This window comes from Cupressus sempervirens, chromosome 4 (assembly GCF_028749045.1).
Source record: "Cupressus sempervirens isolate cs-2001-9-10 chromosome 4, ASM2874904v1, whole genome shotgun sequence".
NCBI classification, from domain to species: Eukaryota; Viridiplantae; Streptophyta; class Pinopsida; order Cupressales; family Cupressaceae; genus Cupressus; species Cupressus sempervirens.
In genome coordinates this window covers 229,403,271-229,423,226 of record NC_143121.1, presented here as the reverse complement: position 1 = coordinate 229,423,226, position 19,956 = coordinate 229,403,271, and the positions used below count along the sequence as shown (strand labels likewise).

The following is a 19,956-nucleotide window of genomic DNA, read 5'->3' as shown; positions in this document are numbered from 1 at the left end:
GATGATAAATCCCCTAGGTGTGATGGTTTCCCTGTGAATTTTACAAACACCTCTAGGACCATATAGGTCCTCATCTGTACAAAGTTTATCTTGAAGCCTATCATACTAAAAGCTTAGGAGCCATTATAAATAAATGAAATATTAAATTCATATCTAAAACTAAAGATCTTGAGGAAATTTTTCAACTGGAGGCCCGTTACCCTTCTGAACATGTCTTATAAGATTATTGGCAAGGTAATTTCTCTCAAAATCTGACACCTGTTTCCTTTAATTATGCACCCTAAGAAAATTAGTTTTATTAAGTCCTGATATATTCTTGACAAAATTGTTTTTTTCTGGGAGGGAATGGAGTGGGCTTGCAAGTTCAAACATATGGCTATTTTTTTGAAGATTGATTTTGCTAAAGCCTATGATTGCATTGAGTGACCTTTTATCTTGGTTGTGCTCTAGGCTCTTGGTTTTGGTCTCAATCTCCTATAGTTTGTGGCAATGCTCTTTGGTGATGCTAATTCTTGCATTACCATCAATAATTCTTAATCTAAGGCTTTTGTTTTTTTTCGTACCATCAGGCAAGGTTGCCCTCTAGCACTGGCTCTTTATGTCCTTACTGCTAAAGGATTTGGCTATTTGCTAGCTCACTCTATGTCCTCTAGACTGGTTCATGGCATTTCGTTGCTAGAATCATCCTTCCAATTGGTCGATGGTTATTTCATTGATGATTCCTTCCTCACTCTTTTGGAGGATGGAGAAAACATAAAAAATGCCTTAATTTGCCTAGACACTTTTTATCAAGCATTTGGATCTGCTATTCAATGACATAAAATTCTCTACTACTGACAATCATTCTTGCCTACTTCACCTTGGCTTAACCAGTTTGAATGGAAATGGGTCACTAATGGGGAGATTTTTTTCTTTCTTGGCATTCCTTTCACTTTTTAGGCTTTTCCTATTGAACTATGGAATGTTGTGCTTGCCAAGATCACCAAGAAGCTTGATTATTGGCTTATGAAACTGCTCTCCCTTGTAGGCAAATTCTAGATTTCTTCAAAAGTTCTTCCAGCCACTCATGTCTATTATTCTTCTTGTTGGGCTCCCTCTAAATCCTCTAACCAAAAATTGGAAAGATTGGTCAAGAATTTTCTTTGGGCTTCTAGCTTTGATCATCATGGCTTTCATAGAGTTGCTTGGGAATCTTGTTGTCTCCCAAAAGAATTTGGTAGCCTTGGCCTAATTTCCACATAGAAACAAGGCCTTGCTCTTTATGCCAAATGGATTATTCATGCCATCACTGGAGATGAAGCCTATAAGATTTTGGTTCAGCATTGCATCTCTTCCAGCTTTCTTGTCAATAGGCCTTCTTGGAAAGGGATTGGTTTCCACACCTTTCTCATCACACATGAGCTAATGATCATATAGGGCTCTTTTGTTATCAAGAGCATATGGAAGGCTTGGGAAGCTATCAAGCCTTGGTTTCACTGGTCTAGTGATGAGTTCCACAATGGCCTCTCCTTGAATTAGTAGAACATTTGGTGGTCTCCCATGTTGGCCATTCAGGGTACTCCCCTCGCCAAGATTCAAGGTGCTAGTGCTTTACATTTTTTCAAACAAGGCATCAAAACTCCCAAAGATCTTTTCTCTAGAGCTTCCATGAGTTTTAGATCTTGCGAAGATATGCAAATATAGTACTGTCTTAACCATTCAGATTAGCCAACTTTTGACTTATTACTCTCTTTAATTCCAATTCACTTAATTCATAAAGTGGGTATTAAGTCTGTTAGACCTTGGTGGTAGGATTGGAAGTGGTATCCTATCACTCCTTTTTCAAATTATAAGCCAAGTCTAGTTTATAGATGGCTTTCTCCCCATCTATCAAGGTGTATATGCTTAATCAGATATGGCATTTACAATCTTCTCTTTCTCAATGGAGAAAATGCTTTGACACTATTTAGAGTGTTATTATAGAGCCCAAGATTGCCCATTTTTCTTGGTGTCTACCCTTTCAAGGTCTTCCCCTTGGGCCTTGGCTCAAGCATATTGGGGTTCCAGATCCGAAATGCCTTTTTTGTGGACAACCAAAGTCTTTCATGCATATTTTATGGTTTTTTAGGTGTGCACAAAATTATTAGCATTGGATTCATGACTTCTTCAAGTTGTTTTGGCCTCAACCCTTTTCTTGGCATATGTTATATTGGGTGATTCCCCTAGAATCCCCCAGAAATTCACCCAAGTTTAGCATACCTTTAGGATGAAGATTTCATTCACTTTATGGAAAGATAAGAATGTTTTTCTTTTCACTCATAGTTTTCTTGATATTAATATTGTTATGTACACTAAGGTGTGCATTTGTAATAATGTAACTATGCAGATTCAAGTTCAAGCTAACAAAGTGGTCTTGGAGGTGGGTCACTACAAGAGCTACTGAACCATTGGGGCAATGCCACTTAAGAGCATAGTTTGGTTGACCATGATCCTGCACATACCCTAGTAATAGGTTTGAATATTTTCCAAGAAATATTAAGATTAACAAATATTCAACTGCATTTGACCTACAAAAGGTCAAGAAACATGTGACATGTTTCCTAAGCTCCAACATCTCTTTCAATAATAGTTTTAGTTAAAATCCTTCTATACACTTTGGATGCAAAGCCATAAGGATTCTCTATATTTACAAATCTTGTCAATATTTGATGGTAGGTCTTAGAATTTTTATCTATCTTGGATGTATATTGTGCAATATACTCAATAACACAATTTTCTAAATCCAATCTTCATATAACATGATATGGAACATAATCTAATTGCTCCCAATTTAAAACTATTTTGATACTATCATCACCAATATCAACTTCAATGTCACACAATGGTTTATATAACAACAACTCTGAGGAGAAAAAATACACAAACTTATCTAATACACATGTTGGGATCAAAATAAATCTTTGATAGACTCTAACAATTGCAACTTTTATTCTGCGCTATCACTTATTATTTTTCTTTCTATTTTTGTTATATAACCATACTATAGAGGTGTTGATCAAAGAGATGGAATTTATAGAAATAGGTCTTCTTCTATATTAGTCTATGAATGATTATGTCTTGTCTTCAATACAATCTTCATTATTCGTAGTAACATGTTTGAATATTTTTCTAGAAATGCTAAGATTAACAAATCTTCTACTACATTTCACCAACAAAAGTTCAAAGACCATGTGACATGTTTCCTAAGCTCTTACATATCTTTCAATAATAATTTTAGTTAAAATATTTCTGTACACTTTGGATGCAAAGCCATCAAGATTTTTTATATTTGCAAACCTTGTCAACATTTGATGGTAGGTCTCAGAACATTTCTTTGTCTTGGATGCATATTTTGTAATATACTTAATAACACCATTTTCTATACCCAATCTTCATTTGACATGCCATGGAATATAATCTAATGACTTCCAATTTGAAACTATTTTCATACTATCATCACCAATATCAACTTCAATGTCACACAATGGTTTATATAATAACAACTCCAAGAAGAAAAAATCAACAAACTTCTTTGATACACGTGGTGGGATCAAAACAAGTCTTTGATACACTTTAACATTTGTTATGTTTTTCCAACAGTTCCACTTATTATCTTTCTTTTTATTTTAATTATATATCCATGTTCTAGATGTGTAGATTAAAGAGATGGATTCCATAGAAATAGGTCTTCTTCTATATGAGTCTATGAATGATTATGCCTTCTCTTCAATGCAATCTTCATTATTTATTGCAAGAGATTTGAATATTTTTTGAGAAACTTTATGATTAACAAATCTTCTACAACATTTCACCAATGAAAGTTCAAGGAGCATGTGACATGTTTCCTAAGATCCAACATCTATTTCAATAATAGTTTCAATTAAAAGCTTTATGTACACTTTGGATGCAAAGCCATTTGTAAACCTTGTCAACATTTGATGTTAGGTCTAAAAAATTTTCTTTTTCTTGGATGCATATTTTGCAATATACTTCATAATAGCATATGCTAACAAAACTAGTTGTCAATCTATATTTTCTCTCCATAATTGCAATATGTAAGGATTATGAGAGTTGACTCTATCATTATTCCTCAGAGGTTCAATTTTTTTCTCCAACTTTTTGTGTCTTATGTATTCTTTCCCCAATTGAAGGACATTAATCTTGTATTTCTTAAATTATAACTTTTTATAGCATGTATAGTTAGAACATCACTTTGGTGGCATTGTCATTCTCTCCTATCTTTATATTTTATATTTTTACTTTACAAATAGAGAAAATTGCTCTAAATTCTAATATACTGAAAAAATAATGACAACTGTTAGAAGTTTTCTTTTTTGATTGATTAAGATAATAGAGCAATACAAAATTATTGTTTCAATTATAAATATATAAATTCATGAAAATGGACTAATAAAAAATTATAATTTTTTCTTAGAGAATATTATCAAACTACATATTATACATTTTAACCTATCTTATCTTTTTAATAACATATTGTACAATTTAACCTATAATTTATATTTAATGTTCATAGTTAATAAAATTTAACCTAATATATTATGTATTCCTTTTCTAGTTAAAGGACATCACTACTCTCTTTTAGGATCATAGATTTTCAATATTTCCATGAATAAACAAACATAACCTCTTTTGGGGTCATAGATTTTATTATTATTTAAATTATTGCTTTGAGAAAAACCAAACATAACTAAGTGTTCAATATTTCTATGAAAAACTAATTTGATTGTTTAAGATAATAGGCTGGTTCAAAATTATGGTTTGATGTTTACTATTTCCATTAAAAAACAAACATAACTAACATTAAAAAAACAAACATAGTTTGCTTCCAAACAAATAATCACCGAAAGATGTGATGATTGAAGAGTGGGGAACTCTTGAACAATCAGGTGGCTCTGCTCTGCGATTTCTTAAAATTATCGCTCTTCTCTGCAATTTCTTAAACACGAGTTGTTTTGGAGTAAATAATCGATGTCTAAAGTGATATTAAAAAAATCTAATTCATCTATTTTGGTAGGTAGGAAAGACATAGGCTTTTTCTTAGTGAGCCAAGGATAATCAATCCTCTCCATTGAGAAAAAATCCCGACTGTCTTCCAATCAATTTAGGGTAGAAGGATCTGGGACCCTCTTTAAATTTGCTTCCTCATTTCAGAAACTCCACTGCAGGATTGTGCTCTGCAATTGATTGAGTGTGAAAATTAGAAGACAGAGATTAAGATGATGATAAGATAGCTCTGCTCTATGAAAAATCTGATCGCTCTGTAGGTTTGCTCTACTCTTTTTTTGCTCTGGTCTTGCTCACTACTAGCAAGGTGGCGAAGGAAAAGTTTGGGGTCGACGGCAGTGGACATCTCGATGTCCCCGCACATATGATCATCAATGGTGGTTGTTCTTCTCCCAGTCCTCTAGGAAATGCTTTTACTTCCAAGCAGCTCCCCATACCTCCTCCTTCAGGTAATGTTTCTCCTAGCGATAATGGTATTCCTCTGCGGACTACTAGCAATTCTTTCAACCCTAAATCTTTCTTAGAGGTGGTTTCCAATTCAGTAGGTGGTATTCATGAACATGCAAGGTTTTTTGTTGCTAGCCCTGACAACTATGAGGTCACCAAGGATGGTAAGAGCCCTCTGGGTTCCTTGGCTCATTTTTCTTTAATTCCTAATTTTGAGATGGTTGTTGAAATTACTAAAGAAAAATGTAGGCTTAAAGACACTGCAATCTTTTTTGCTGTCATTGAAATTGAAAAATTTCCTCAATGCAAGTTTATGGATGATTGGTTTCATAATTTTTGGAATACCAAACTAGGGTTTCACATAACATTTTGCAGACAAATTCAAAAGAGGCTTTTTGTTATCTTTTTCGCTAACCATGAAGCCCAACAAGAGGTTCTGAAAAAGCAATGTTGGATGATTGGGATGACATCCTTTCAAGCATTGGCTTGGACCCCTAAAGTTGTCCATGAGGAAGTTTTGGTCCTCTCGGCACCTAGGTGGATTCTTGTAAAAAATATACCGCCATTTCTTTGGCTTTTTTTGCCACAACTGTTGGAAAATTTGGGTAAAATTATCAGGATGGATGAAACTGTTAGATTAGTCCCAGATATGGATGCTAGAGTTCTTATATCGCTCCTTCCTGGAAAAGAAATTCCTTCTGAAATTAATATCAATGTGCTTAATGAAAATTTTGTTTTCCCTATTGAAATTTTAGGGGACTTGAATGCTTGTTTTTTGTGTAGGAAGAAGGGTCATCAGTGTAGGGATTGTCCCATCCTTAATAAACCTTCTGCTAAGTCTTCCAATAGAAATAATCCCCCTCCCAAGTCCCCTTTACTGGTTAACCCCCCTGATGCTTCTAAATCTGATGGTCAACCCACTATGAAGGCTCCTATTTCCTCAGATTTTAACAAGGTTGCTTTTGCTCTTAACTCGAATTTATCTCCTCCTCTTGAGACTATGTTGGAGCCTAAATTAGATGATGGATTTAATTCTGTTAGAAATAGGAAAAAGAGGAGAGGGATTACTTTGGTTAAACCTAATTCCAATTTTTTAAATTTTGATTCTCATCCCATATTAAATCCCCCATTAAGTGTTGTCCTGTTTGAGCGTCCTGCTTCTTCCATTAAAGAAAAAAAGCCCACCTTGAATCCACTAAAGGCTCCACCAAAGGTGTTTAAGGAAACTGAGGATGGTTATATTTTTGAATTCATTCTTGCTTCTGGGTCTGTTCTCTTTGATCTCAATATGGATATGGAGTCGTTAGTCCTTGATGAGTCTCCTAAATTAGACACCATTTCCACCAATAGGTGTGGAAGGCCCCCAAGGTCCAAAAATAATTCTACTAATAAGAACCCTGGGGATGCTCCTAGTTGTCCCAACATGACTATTGAAGATGCATCCCATACCCCTTGCAATGTGTCTCAATGAATTGCATATTCTGGAATGTTAGGGGCCTTGAGTCTTCGGATAGAAAATATGTTGTTAAGCATGTTTTAAATTCTTTTAACTCTATTGATTTGTTTATGATGCAATAAATTAAAGCTACTAGTTTCATGCTCGATATCAAACTTAATTTTATTTGGAAGGATGCCATTAAGTTTTACTCTAGCCATATCAGGGGTAAAGGTGGAATTGTTGTCCTTGTTAATCCCAAGTGGAGGAAGCTCATAACTAATAATGGTGTTTCCCCATGTCAAAGGGTTTTCTAGTTTAATTTGAATATTAATAATAAAAAAATTAATTTTTTCTCTATTTACGCTCCTAATGATACTAAGGATAGAATCTCCCTCTTGAATTGGCTATCCACTCTCCATGACAATCCTTGGTTTTATGGAGGAGACTTCGATATGGTTGAGTCCCAGAAGGATAAGATTGGTGGCAACTCATTCAAATGGAAGGATTATGAGTATCTGCATTGGCCTAAGTTTATTAACTCAAAAAAATTGTTTGACCCACTAGCTAACATTAAAGGCTGTCATCCTAGAATCTGGCACACTTGGTGCAATTTCCAGCAAGGTCGATCCAGGATCTATTCTAGATTAGACCACTTTTATGGCAATAAAGACTTTTTTTCTTTTCTTCCTAATAGTAATGGTAACATTGTTTTGGTTTCTACCACCACCCTGTGTGATCATCATCCTATTTTCACCTATATCAGCATTAATTCTGATCCTATTCATAATAAACCTACCTCTTCCAAATTCTTGATGATGATGTTCTATGTGCCTTGCATCTTATCAGGAACATCAACTTCTTTAACATGAAGGACTCTCTCATGATTGACAAGTGGAAGGAAAATCTCCCAACTTGGAAAGCTTTCCTGCAAACCATTGGCCAAAAGTGTGCCAAGGAATATAGATTCACTAAAAAGTTGCTCTGCTCTAACCTTCAAACTGCTAAGTTTAATGTTCAAGCTGACCCTTCTAATGTGGATCTTTTGAACCAAGCTATTACTACTAGGGATGCCCTTAGTAAGCATCAACAGATTAAAATTCATGGAGCTAGAATCTGTTCTAGGAATAATTGGATCCAACATGGTGATCAAGGGTCTAAATTTTTCTTTAATTTTCTTAAGCAGAAACAAATTAAAGAATCTATTGACAAGCTTGTTATTAATAATCAGGAAGTCTTTGATCCTATTTGTATTTCTTTGGCTTTTGCTTATTACAATAGTAAGCTTTTCTCATCTAAAGATTCCTTGGAGGTTGAGGAAATTAGATCCAAATGCAGACCCCTTATTCCTTCTAAATTAGATGTTGAAGATGTTATGCTTCTTTCGACCCCTTTATCTATTGAAGAGATCAAGGGGGCTATTAAAGCTCTCAAGGATGATAAGGCCCCTAGGTTGGATGGGCTTTCTATCAAATTTTATAAGGCTAACCTTAGTTGGATCAACAAGGACTTGTTTGATCTTTATAATGAGGCCATTAGTGTGGGTTCTCTTAGCCTTGAGATCAATAGAGGTATGATTAAACTCCTTCCCAAGGAAGGGGACAAATCTCTTATCAAAAATTGGAGGCCTATTTCGCTTCTTAATGTTTCTTATAATTTTTTAGTGAAAGTTTTAGCCCTTTGATTGGTTGACATTCTCCCTAAGTTTTTTAGTAGTTCCTAAACTGGTTTCATTAAAGGTAGATATATCTTGGAAAATCTTATTACTGCTTGGGAAGCTATGGATTGGGCTAAATGTTCTCATCAGAACTCTACTTTGCTCCTCCTTGACTTTCAGAAAGCTTATGATAGAGTTGAATGGAAGTTCATTATCATGATGCTACAGTCTTTTGGGTTTCCTCTATTCTTCTGTATAGCTATTTAAACTCTACTCACTGATGCTTGTGCCCAAATTGAGATTAATGGTTCTATTTCTGACCCTTTCCCTCTTTTTCTAACCCTTTCCCTCTTTGTTGGTCTATTTGGCAAGGTTTCCCTTTAGCTCCTGCTCTTTTTGTTATTGCTGCTCAAGCTTTATACTATATCCTTACAGATGATACTCTGTCCCCGAAGGTTAGAGGGCTTTATCTACCTAATAATGTAGAGCTGATAAATAGTCACTTTGCTGATGACACTGATGTCTTCTTTGAGCTTATTAACATCAACCTTAAAAATCTGTAAATTAAGTTGGACTTATTTTGTACCATCTTGCGTTCTAAAATCTCCCAAGCTAAGTCTATTTTCTTGGGTTGGACTAATCAGCCTCCTGATTGGTTCTTCCAGCACAAAATGCAATGGGGAGGCCCCAAAAATATAGTCAAGTATCTTGGTATCCCCTATTCTGTCGATCCTTCTCTCAAGGACATGTGGGCTTGGGTTAAGGCCAAGATTGAGAATAGACTTAATAAATAGTATAATAGATCTTTATCTCTGGCTAGGAGATTTCAAGTTTGTCAAAAGCTTTTATCTTCTTACAATATTTATTAATCCTTTGCCTGGATGTTCAATAGCTACAAAATTCTTGAGATTTAGAAGGCTATTAGGTATTTTCTCTGGTTTAATGGCAAGGGGAATAGAAAGTATCATGTTGTTAAATGGGATTGGTGACATACTAATAATTCCTTGGGGGGACTAGGGTTAAAAGATCTTGAGGTGCAAGGTATAGCTCTTCCCACCAAATGGATTTTTCAATCTATGGAGGGTGATAGTCCTTGGAAAGTTCTTGTTAGACACAACATTGAGAGAGGTTTCCCCAATTAGGCTAGATCTTGGAAAAATCTCCCTTTATGTGACCTTATTGTCAGCAAGTTCCTTGTTGTCGTCCAAGGGTTGCCTATTTTTAGATCCATCTAGCAAGCTTGGGAGCATGTTCAAAAATTTATCACCAATAGGAATTTTTATAATGATTGTCACCTTCATGGAGAGAGATCCATCCGGTGGAATCTGAGCCTAAATAAAAAGCCCCTAGCCTTCTACCAGGGGTGTTCTACCAAGTCCTGGGCTAAAGCTGGTATTTCTCGATTTTTTGATATCTTTGAACATGACTCTCTTATCCCTTGGGAAGATCTCAAGATTAGATTTAATTTACATCAGTCTCAGAAGAAAACCTATAATTTAATTTCTCTAGCTTCCAAGTATATTCCATCTCTTTGCCATGTGGACTCTTATAGATACATTAAATGCAAGTGGCCTGACGTAGTTGTTTTAGATAAGCTTAAAGCTAAGAATATTTATAAGGTTATTGCTCATAATGTGGATATTCTTGCCCATGTCAATAAACTTTGGTATTTTTCTTTTGATTTTAAAGTTTGCAATAAGTTGTTGAATTCTATTAGGAAAGGTCCTTGTGAGCCTAAAATTCAATGTTTCAAATGGCTATTGTTAATTGATAGACTTCCTATTAGAAGAGATAATCAACATTCTGATCTTTGTAATATTTGTTGGCTACCTGAAATAGGAAGACATATCTTATTTGATTGCCTTTTTGCTAAAGAAATTTGGAATTTATTTGATATTTACTAACCTATTAGTGTGAGCATCATCAAAATTGTTACTGGCCATATTAATGGGATTAGTAAGGATGCTAATTTCTTCTGGAATATGTTGTCCTCTAACATTCTTTGGCAGATTTGGAAATGCAGGAATGAGGAAAAGTACCAAGGTAAGCCAAGGGTTCTTACTGAGTTTTTTCAAAAACTCACACATTTTAAAATCTTCTTGCAAGTGCAAAGCACCCTGGTCATTGAAAAGGACAAATTAAGTAGATTTCCTAAAGATGGGCAAGGTTCTTTCTTTGTTCACGATCTTAAGTATGGCTATCAGTGGCGAAGGACTATGGATAATCTGCAGATGTTTGAGCACACGTGATGGAAGCTAATCCAAGCTATTAAGAGGAACCATAATGCTAGGAAGGAGGATATCTTTATGTTGTCCCAGATTCAAAAATGAAAGACTATTGTTTGGATGGAAGGCCCACTCAGTTGGATTGCTTGGGTTGATCTATACTATGATATCATGTACTAGCCTTGTGTTGTTTGGTTTTTGTTGTTATTTCATGTTCTCTAGCTGATCTTTCGCTACAATAGCTCCGGTTTGAGGCTTTGCCTCTTTTGTAGTGCTTGATGTATTGTGTAACCTTTTTTTGATCTCTCTATATCTAATAGAAAAATAATCACCACAGACTATTCTAAATTATATTCCAAGATAACAATGGACTAAGCTAGGGTTCTCAGGCAGAGTAATATATATCTATTTGCATAGATCGATTCATGCCTCCAAATTCAATATTGCAACTAAAGGCACAAATCCAACTAGTGTTAATGTGACTGGTGGCAAAACTCCAGATGTGGAAAACTTTGAAACTATTATACATTAGCACATTCATGTGGATATCTTTATAACTAATAGAAATATTAAACGTTGCTACAAAAGTTTTGTTGATATAGTAAAACCATTTCATTGAAAATATAAATAAATAGTACAATTTCCAAAAAAATAAAAATGGGAGAGATATATTTCTAGTTTATTAATGTTGTCTAGGAGGGCCTTGTGCCATAATAAAATAAAATTTTAAACTGATAAAGTAAATCATTAATTTTTCTATCTTAACTAACAAAGATAATGCATTTCTAGGAAGTTTGAGGGATTTCATTCAAACTTTAAGGCAAAAGGTATAATATTTTTTGGGATTTTGTATGGGTTCTTTCCTAGATGCAAGTGGTGCTTTGCCTATCAAACAATTTCTAAGTGAAATAAATCTTACTTTAGATAAATTTCATGGATGAGTGCTTGAGATGAAATAATATTGAACTGGGTGAACTTTGACATGTCCTATACTTCATTTTTATGATTTTCAGCTAAATACATTGAATGCTAATATATTATTTTCAATTAAAAAAGGAAAACACCATAGCTTTTATCTCTAAGTCTTTCAATTTATTAAACATTAATAAACTTTTGGCTACATTTTATGACAAATGACCATCAATCTTATCATACCTCGTAAAGGTCCATTGTCTATTTAAAATTACTCTTCAAACGTCAAACATATTTAACATGAGTTTAGTAACATTTATGATAAGAAACTATCAAAAACTATATTTTTTATTACATTTATGTCAAACAAGCATCAATTTTCTTTTTATGTTTTTAACGGTTATATTCACGACAAGCAAGCATTGCAATTATTCTATTGATATTGAAATTTGACTTTCAAATATATTAAAATATACATTACACTAAAGACAAACGGGTATAAAAATTTTTATTGAGGGCCCAATGGCTGATGCGGACCTTACAAAAATTTGGGTACGACTCCTACAGCCAATGAAAAGATGAATGGTGGAAAAACAACCATCCACATAAATGATGCGACATGAAATAGACACTCCATAAAGAAATATAATGCAAAATAATAATATTTAATGTTTTATTACAACTTGAGTAAAAGAACTAAGATGTAGATGAAGACCAATTTTCAAAACTTCTTGAATTACAATTGTTCGCTCCACTTGTACTCCCAAGTAAAGGTAAGATATTTACTGGCAAATGAAAACTATTTGGAATAGAAAGAAAAGAACTTGTTATTTTCTCTAGTCTTCCAACTACCTCTATCATACTTGGGCGGTGTTGTGGCAGCTCCCTTGTGCAGGTCAACCCAACTTCCATAAATTGAGTGAGACATGTTATTACCACTACTTCATTTGATTCATTAACATCGTTCAGTAGTTGATTGTCTACCACTTCTTTGATTTTTTTTGGAAAATACATACTTGTCCATTTTGATAGATTAATACCTTCTTTTTCAATAAACATGGCATGTGTTGGTCTCCTCCTTGTCAATAATTCTAAAAGTAAAACTCCATAACTATATACATCTCCTTTTGTTGAAAAATTTCCATTGACTCCATACTCTGTAGTATAATATTATTAATTTTAAATTCGTAAATTACATATGAAATAGTAACATAAAATAAAAACAATCAAAGCTAATCTGACATAGAAAATTTTGTACATGGTACAAAGTGGCCAATACTCTAGAGTATACTATTACTAATTTTAATTCTTAATTTACATATGAAATACTAATATAAAATAAAAGCATAATAAAAGGTATTGTGATATACAAAATTGTGTACCTGGTGCAAAGTAGCCAATAGATCCCTTAAGTGCATTTGTAGAAGTCAACAAATTTGTTGAATTCTCAAATAAGAGTTTTGTAATACCGAAGTCTGCTACATGTGGAGTCATGTCATTGTCCAACAGCACATTACTGGGCTTTAGGTCACAATGAATGATTTTCACAAAGCAATGATGATGTAGATATTCCATTCCTTGTGCTATCTCCTTTGCTATTTTTAATCGATCAGCCAAATTCAATTTGCATTCATCTCCTTCCTCAGGATATAACCATCTATCCAAACTTCCATTTGACATAAGTGGAAGAACCAATGCTTTAAAATCAAGGTTAGAACAAGATGAAATGACTTTGATCACATTACGATGTCGGACTCTTTTTAGCACATTACATTCCCTTTCAAAACTTTGAAGAGCATTTTCATCGTTTAGATTGAGAACTTTAACAGCAATAGGTGTACTATTATTGAGGATTCCTCTATAAACAGCTCCAAAGCTACCAACTCCTACAAGATTGGTTTGGTTAAATCCACTGGTTGCAACTTCAAGTTCTTCATATGAAATCCTTGGAGGCCCAATATTGAGATTTGGCATATTTTGATTTGTACGCCTCCTATAGAAAATTAGAAACAATACAAAAGACACAATGATGGTTCCAATAGCAATCACGACTACTATTATCACCTTCTTAGAGAGAAAGAACTTCTTTTGTTTAGAATTGGAGCATGGTTGTAATTCAATCCAACTACCACAGAGACCAAGATTTCCAGAAACTGCTGATGGATCAGTTCTTGCAAAAACTCCTCTCTTCGGAACTTCCCCTGTTAAGTTGTTTGAAGAAAGATTGATATATTGAAGCGTTTTCATTTCTTGGAAGCCCACTGGGATTGCACCTGATAAATTGTTGTTTGACAGATCAATAGCTTCAACATTTTTCAGAATTGTGAGTGATGTTGGTATTGGGCCATCAAGAGAATTCATTGAAAGATTCAAATACTGCAAGTTTGTGCAACTTGATAGTGCAGCTGGAATATTTCCTGAGAAGTAGTTGAGAGACACATCTATACCTTGGACCATTACCATTTTAGTCATTATCAAAATAGAACCTTGTAAAAAATTGCTCGAAATATTGAAATAGAATTGGAGATTTGTAAGACTTGACCATTCAAGAGGTAAATTTCCCTCTAGTCTATTGTGTGCCAAGTCTACCAACTCCAAAGTGATACATCTCCCTAGACTTGCAGGAAGTTTCCCAGATAATTTATTGTGATGAAGAACAAGCTGTCTCAGCTGTGGAAGATTACCAAGACTTTCTGGAATTTGGCCTGAAATCATGTTTTCACTTAATGACAATAAAGCAAGTTGTTTTGCATGACTAAAGCTTTGTGGAATTCTTCCCTCTAAATTATTTCTGTCCAAAAACAACCCTTGAAGATTCGGAAGGTTACTAAGAGCTGCTGGAATGGAACCATTGAAATGATTATCCTCTAAATGTAATGCTAGCAACTTTGTGAAGTTTCCAATGCCACTTGGTATGTTTCCCTCAATTTGATTAGAGCCTAGATAAAAATATAAAAGCTGACTTGATAACTGACCAATAGAAGAGGGCAAAATGCCAGTAAGATAATTCTTTGACAACTCTAGATCCTCTAGAGAGGAGCAATTGGATAAGGCTGTTAGAAAAGACAAGCCCCTGCTTCCGCTCACAAGATGATTACCCCATAAAAAAAGGCGTCGAAGATGGAGCAATTTTCCCAACTCAAAGGGAATGTGGCCAGATAATTGGTTCGTATCTAATTGCAATTCTTGGAGAAGAGTACTGTTGGAAATGGAATCAGGAATCACTCCTGTCAAGTTGTTAGTGTCGAGATAAAGCACTCTGAGTTGAGTAAGCATACCAAGTTCAACAGGAATATCACCATGAAGCCCATTTTCGTCCATTTCCAACCGAACTAACGATGACAGATTTCCTAGGGAAGCCGGGATTACGCCAGTTAGCTGGTTTACTCCTAAATAGAGGATCTCTAAGTGTGAAAGGAGGCCAAGCTGGGAAGGTATACTCCCGGTCAAATTGTTGAAGGATAGTGTGAGATGTCGCAAAGAACGACAGTTAGCCAGAGTGGGGGGAATGTAGCCTTCCAAATTATTCAGAGACAGTCTAAGTATTCTGAGGCGAAAAAGCTTTCCCAGCTGAGGAGGAATTTGGCCATGAAAGGTGTTATTCCAGAGTGCAAGTACTCTGAGAAAAGAGAGATTGCCAAGGAAAGGGGAGATGGGGCCGAGTAAAGACATACCAGTGAGATTCAAGGAGACCACACGCTGATGACGAGAAGAGCAGAGAACGCCAGTCCAGTTGCAGAGGGAATGATGAGGGGACCAATCATGCAAAGCATTGTTGGAGTCGGGAGAAAGTGACTGCTTGAAAGAGAGAAGAGCATGTTCATCAGAGTGATAAGAGGGCAAAGAAACACTAAGAGAGGGCAGTGCGGAGAAAAAGAAAAGGAGGGGACAAACTAAAATTAAAGCAATCTTCATATTCATCGTTGAACTCTGTGTGCTCCTCAGGCTCTTCGAAATTGTATTAAATAGTTGGGAAAAGTGTGTTGATATTGCAGGTCGGTGGCATAACACAATCTACGTGGGTCAATCGTCAGAAGAAAGTGGGAGCCGAAAAAATAGGAAAAAATCGCGCTATGTGACGGTGTTTTGTTTTTCTCGGCCACTTGCATATCTAAGTCTATGGGGAAGCCATGTACAGTGGTCAAATCTCTAAATGGAATTTATCAAAGCATTTGTCGCAGCCTGTAACATTGCCACGGTGAAAAGCAATTTGAAACATTACCATGTGCGTACAAAGCCTATTATAAAGAAATAAATAAAATATCAAAGTCCTTCGGTTTCTTCACAAAGTCAAGAGTCATTCTTTTTGCCGGCCACTCGCGTTACAAAGCCTACCGCGGTCAGAGAAAATGGGAGGAAAGAATTAGTACGACTTGTGTGTGATAGGGGAAAAATGCAAAGTTAATTGGGTTTATTCTTATGGAACATCATGAGGTAATTTGTTTTGAATCCAATACAATTGTACTGTTCAATATTTAAAATGATTATATAATATAATTGATAAAATAAATATCTAATAGTAAAATTGAATTATTTATAAAAATAATTATTGAAATAAAAATAAGTAGAATAGTGTTCCCGACTTAAGCTTTATAGAATAGCAAGGTTCAAAATTTGAGATGTTAGTAAAATTATTACAATAATCTTGTTATAAAATAATATTGTACAGTTTAACATATTATTATGTCTATATTCTTTAGTTTGCAGTTTTCTTTGTTCATGATTGACTTTTCTTGTTTCATTTGGTGAATTGATCTTTTGAACTCTTTCCTATTTTCTATTTCTTTGGGTTGTATTTTTCGCCTTATGGTAAATTTGGTGGATATTTGTTTCTTTTTCCCCCCTCCATTGGCGCTTCTATGGTGTTTTCTTGCGTGTTGTTGTTGTGGGCATTGGTGTTTACTATGGTTGAAGGGTCTTTATTCAATAACTCATATCATCTTAGTTCCTTTGTCCTTAGATGTCTAGATGCTCTAGTTTGGAGGTTTTTGAATAGACCCTCTATGTTGATGTATTTTATGTTTGTCTTTTGTAAACATATTGTTATATATCTAAGGAACATTTTTATTTGTCACCGAATTAGGGTTTCTTGTAGTTTTTAACCTTTCTCTCTCCACTTTGGAGCAATTATGTGTTTGGACTTCTCTCTAGTTGTGGAGTGTGTAGATGGTGGTTTTCATTCAATCGGCATTTCCTTGTTTATTATTTTTTTTCTCTTCTTACCTCAATTGGTAAGTTTTGGTATTGTGGCTTGGACTCAACTCTTTCTTGTTGGTCTGCATAGTTGATTTTTGATGCTCCAATTATACTTTTAACCTGAGTTTCCTTGCCCTTTTTGTAGCATGCTATGGGTTTCTTCATCCTTTCCTCTTCTTAGTCAATCTTTTTGGTTTAGTGTCATGGTTTTCATTCTGTTGATGACATGTGTGGGGTATTTTAGTGTGGAAGAATAGCACTACTAGTGTTGTATGGTTGATGTTGTGTTGTCCTGAGTTCAATCATCTCTTCCTAGTTCTACATTTCTTATTTTTGTTGACATGGTCTATGTTGTAGTCTTTTCTATATTTTTTTGAGTGAAACTTGGTAAATGGTTGTTTGATGTATTTCCTTGAGTTAAGACTAGCTGAAATAAAAATATTATTTTTGTATATGGTGTTTTGCAACAACCTTTATCACTGATTGGTCTTCCCTTTGTCAAATAGTGGTGCTTGAAAGTTTCTATTTAAATCAGCTTTCAAGTTGGTAGTTCCTAGCTTGGTAACACATCCTTCTAGCAGAAAACGTGTTTTGTGTTTTCATTCTAAAGACCATTCTTAATAGTTTTTGGTTACTTGGACTATGATGCTCCAATTCTTTGAAGGGTGAAGGAAATGATTTTCTACTCTCACCTTTTTATGGGAATTTGAATGCTTTCCCCTACTAAGTGCAATAAAACTACATATTTGTGTCATAGTAGAAGACATTTGAACCTATTTTGGTCAAATTTCATTTCTTTGTCAAAACTCAACTTTCTTCAAAAACTAAAAATGCCCTATTACATGTATCTGAGTCAAGATCACCATCATATAAATTTCATAGTCTTTTGATTAGTTATGATAGGTTATAATTTCAAATTATTACAAGTAGATATTTCAACATTCAAGTAGAAGCTACTTCAAAAAAGGAGGGAAAAAAAATCATATAAAAAAATTAAGATTTGTATTTATCTCTAAAGAAGATAGTCATCTTCAAGAATATGTAATTTTGTTTCTAAAAGGTGTATATTTGATATGGAAATTTTAATAATAGAAAAAAACACTATTAATTTGTGATAAGGTTGACTTTCACTACTTATACTTTAAAATATATACATTGAAAACCAATATTTCTTTTTTCCTACACTAGCTATTGTACCATCTCAAAATAGATGCACTTTCTTTTTAAGAACTTTTAGCTCCCACTTCATAATACCCCTCTTTCGACCATGGATATGCATGCACTTGATCTCATTTTTGTTCCTCTTCTTCCATCTTTCTAGCTTATCTCTTTGATACCCACCCCTTCTTTTTGTGGCACCCTAGACTAGACCTCTAGGACCATGTTGACTCAAACTAGGTTGAACCAAGTCAACCTAGTCCTCCTAGGTTTCCATAGTCCTAGAATAGGTCAACCAAGGTTGACCTTGTCCCAGACAGCTTCAGATCTCATGGCTCAAAAGGCCTTAGGGGTTTAATTAGTTTTAGAGCACTATCTAGTCAACCTATATTATTTTTCTGTATGAAAAATCATAAATAAGGAGACTTGAAGATTTCATTTTCATAATCAAGAAATCATCTCATTCATTCATGCATTCATTCTCTCAATCTGTTTCTCTTTAGTGAATATTTCTTCCCTTTTGCATTCAAGGAGTTCGAGTATTCAAGACATTCAAACATTTAAGCAAGGTGATTCATATCTAGCATTGGCATATCCTTTGTGAGCATTTGCTCTTCGTGATCTAGCTTATTGTTGGCCATTAAGGGAGGGTATCTACATTGAAGCATTCATCATCATCTTCATTGATGCAGTTTTATATCCATGACATGATGATGAGATTATGGTAGATCCATTGCAAAGAGTGGAGATATGATGCATTCCTAGTTCGAGATTTACAAAATATTTATACACATATGAAAAAGTTGAATCTTGATATTTATTTGTTTTTTATTCGTTTGAATTTAAATTTCTCAATTATTGTTGATTTCTTAACCTAGGGCTTGACTAAGACAAGCCCTCATCCAACCATAACCCCTAAACCTTTCTTTTATACATTGAGTTGTAGGGTAGAATGAAAATGATTACAGATTAGGAACCTATTATTCATAATATCTCTAGAGTCATCAATTGCATAACATTGGACTACGTTAACTTGGTTGTACGATATTTTCCCAAGTTGACCTAGTCCCTCCTGTCTCTAATTTTGGAAAGATTTTAGGGTTTTGTTCCTTTCATCATTTCATTTCAAGATCCATGGATAGATATTCAGATATAGTCAGATCTGTGATATTTTGATTGAAAATACAACTTTCTCAATGAATTTTATGGTGATCCATTTATATTTGATTTCCTTTCATATCTTTACCCTAGATTTTCATCTTAATTGGGGCTATTGTATTTACATAGCATATAGATTTATATTATCTAGGCAATTGGTTCAATTTCATTATTTTATTAAGGGCCTAAGAGAGTGTATTTCTTTGTATTGTATTCCTCTTTATAATCTCAATTCTATTTTGGCACCCTTCTTTCTTTGGGTCATAGCTAATCTAATTTGGGTTGGAAGTGGAATCATAAATGGAAATCCCCATCTTTTCCTCACACACATATTTGAATGACTTAGTGCTCCTATAAAGTGGCAGTTTATATCTTATTAAAGAGCTTCCATTTTACCACTAAATATTTTGTTGAACTCAACTTGTGCCCCTTTCTTTTTGGTGTTAGATTATTTTATATGTTTACCTTCTTTTTGTTGATCCCCTCTTCTCTTTTTCCCTAGACTTGGATTTGGCTATCTCATATGTGGTTAGATCTCTTTTTCATGCTATTTATTACATTTTCATAGTTACATATCATTAGGATTTCCATTAGTGATCTCTCCTTTTATAAGCTTAATTACAAAAAGTCCAACCTATAACATTCATATTAGGTGAAGTTGTAGACTCACAAGCTCCTTTGATGATGATTCCTCTTTTCTTCCTAGGACTCATAATGACACTCAC

At 34.4% G+C, this 19,956-nt stretch overlaps 1 protein-coding gene across 1 annotated transcript; it reads right to left on the bottom strand.

Annotated features, from left to right (window-relative positions):
• Window positions 1-12,355: 12,355 nt before the first annotated feature.
• LOC149560828 (uncharacterized) lies at window positions 12,356-15,732 on the bottom strand. Its single transcript, XM_089824843.1, has 2 exons — window positions 13,102-15,732; window positions 12,356-12,876 (listed from the first exon to the last, which is right to left on the bottom strand). The coding sequence occupies exons 1-2, from the start codon at window positions 15,638-15,640 to the stop codon at window positions 12,416-12,418; spliced, it is 3,000 nt and encodes a 999-aa protein (XP_089680969.1). The 5' UTR covers window positions 15,641-15,732; the 3' UTR covers window positions 12,356-12,415.
• Between the last annotated feature and the right edge of the window lie 4,224 nt (window positions 15,733-19,956).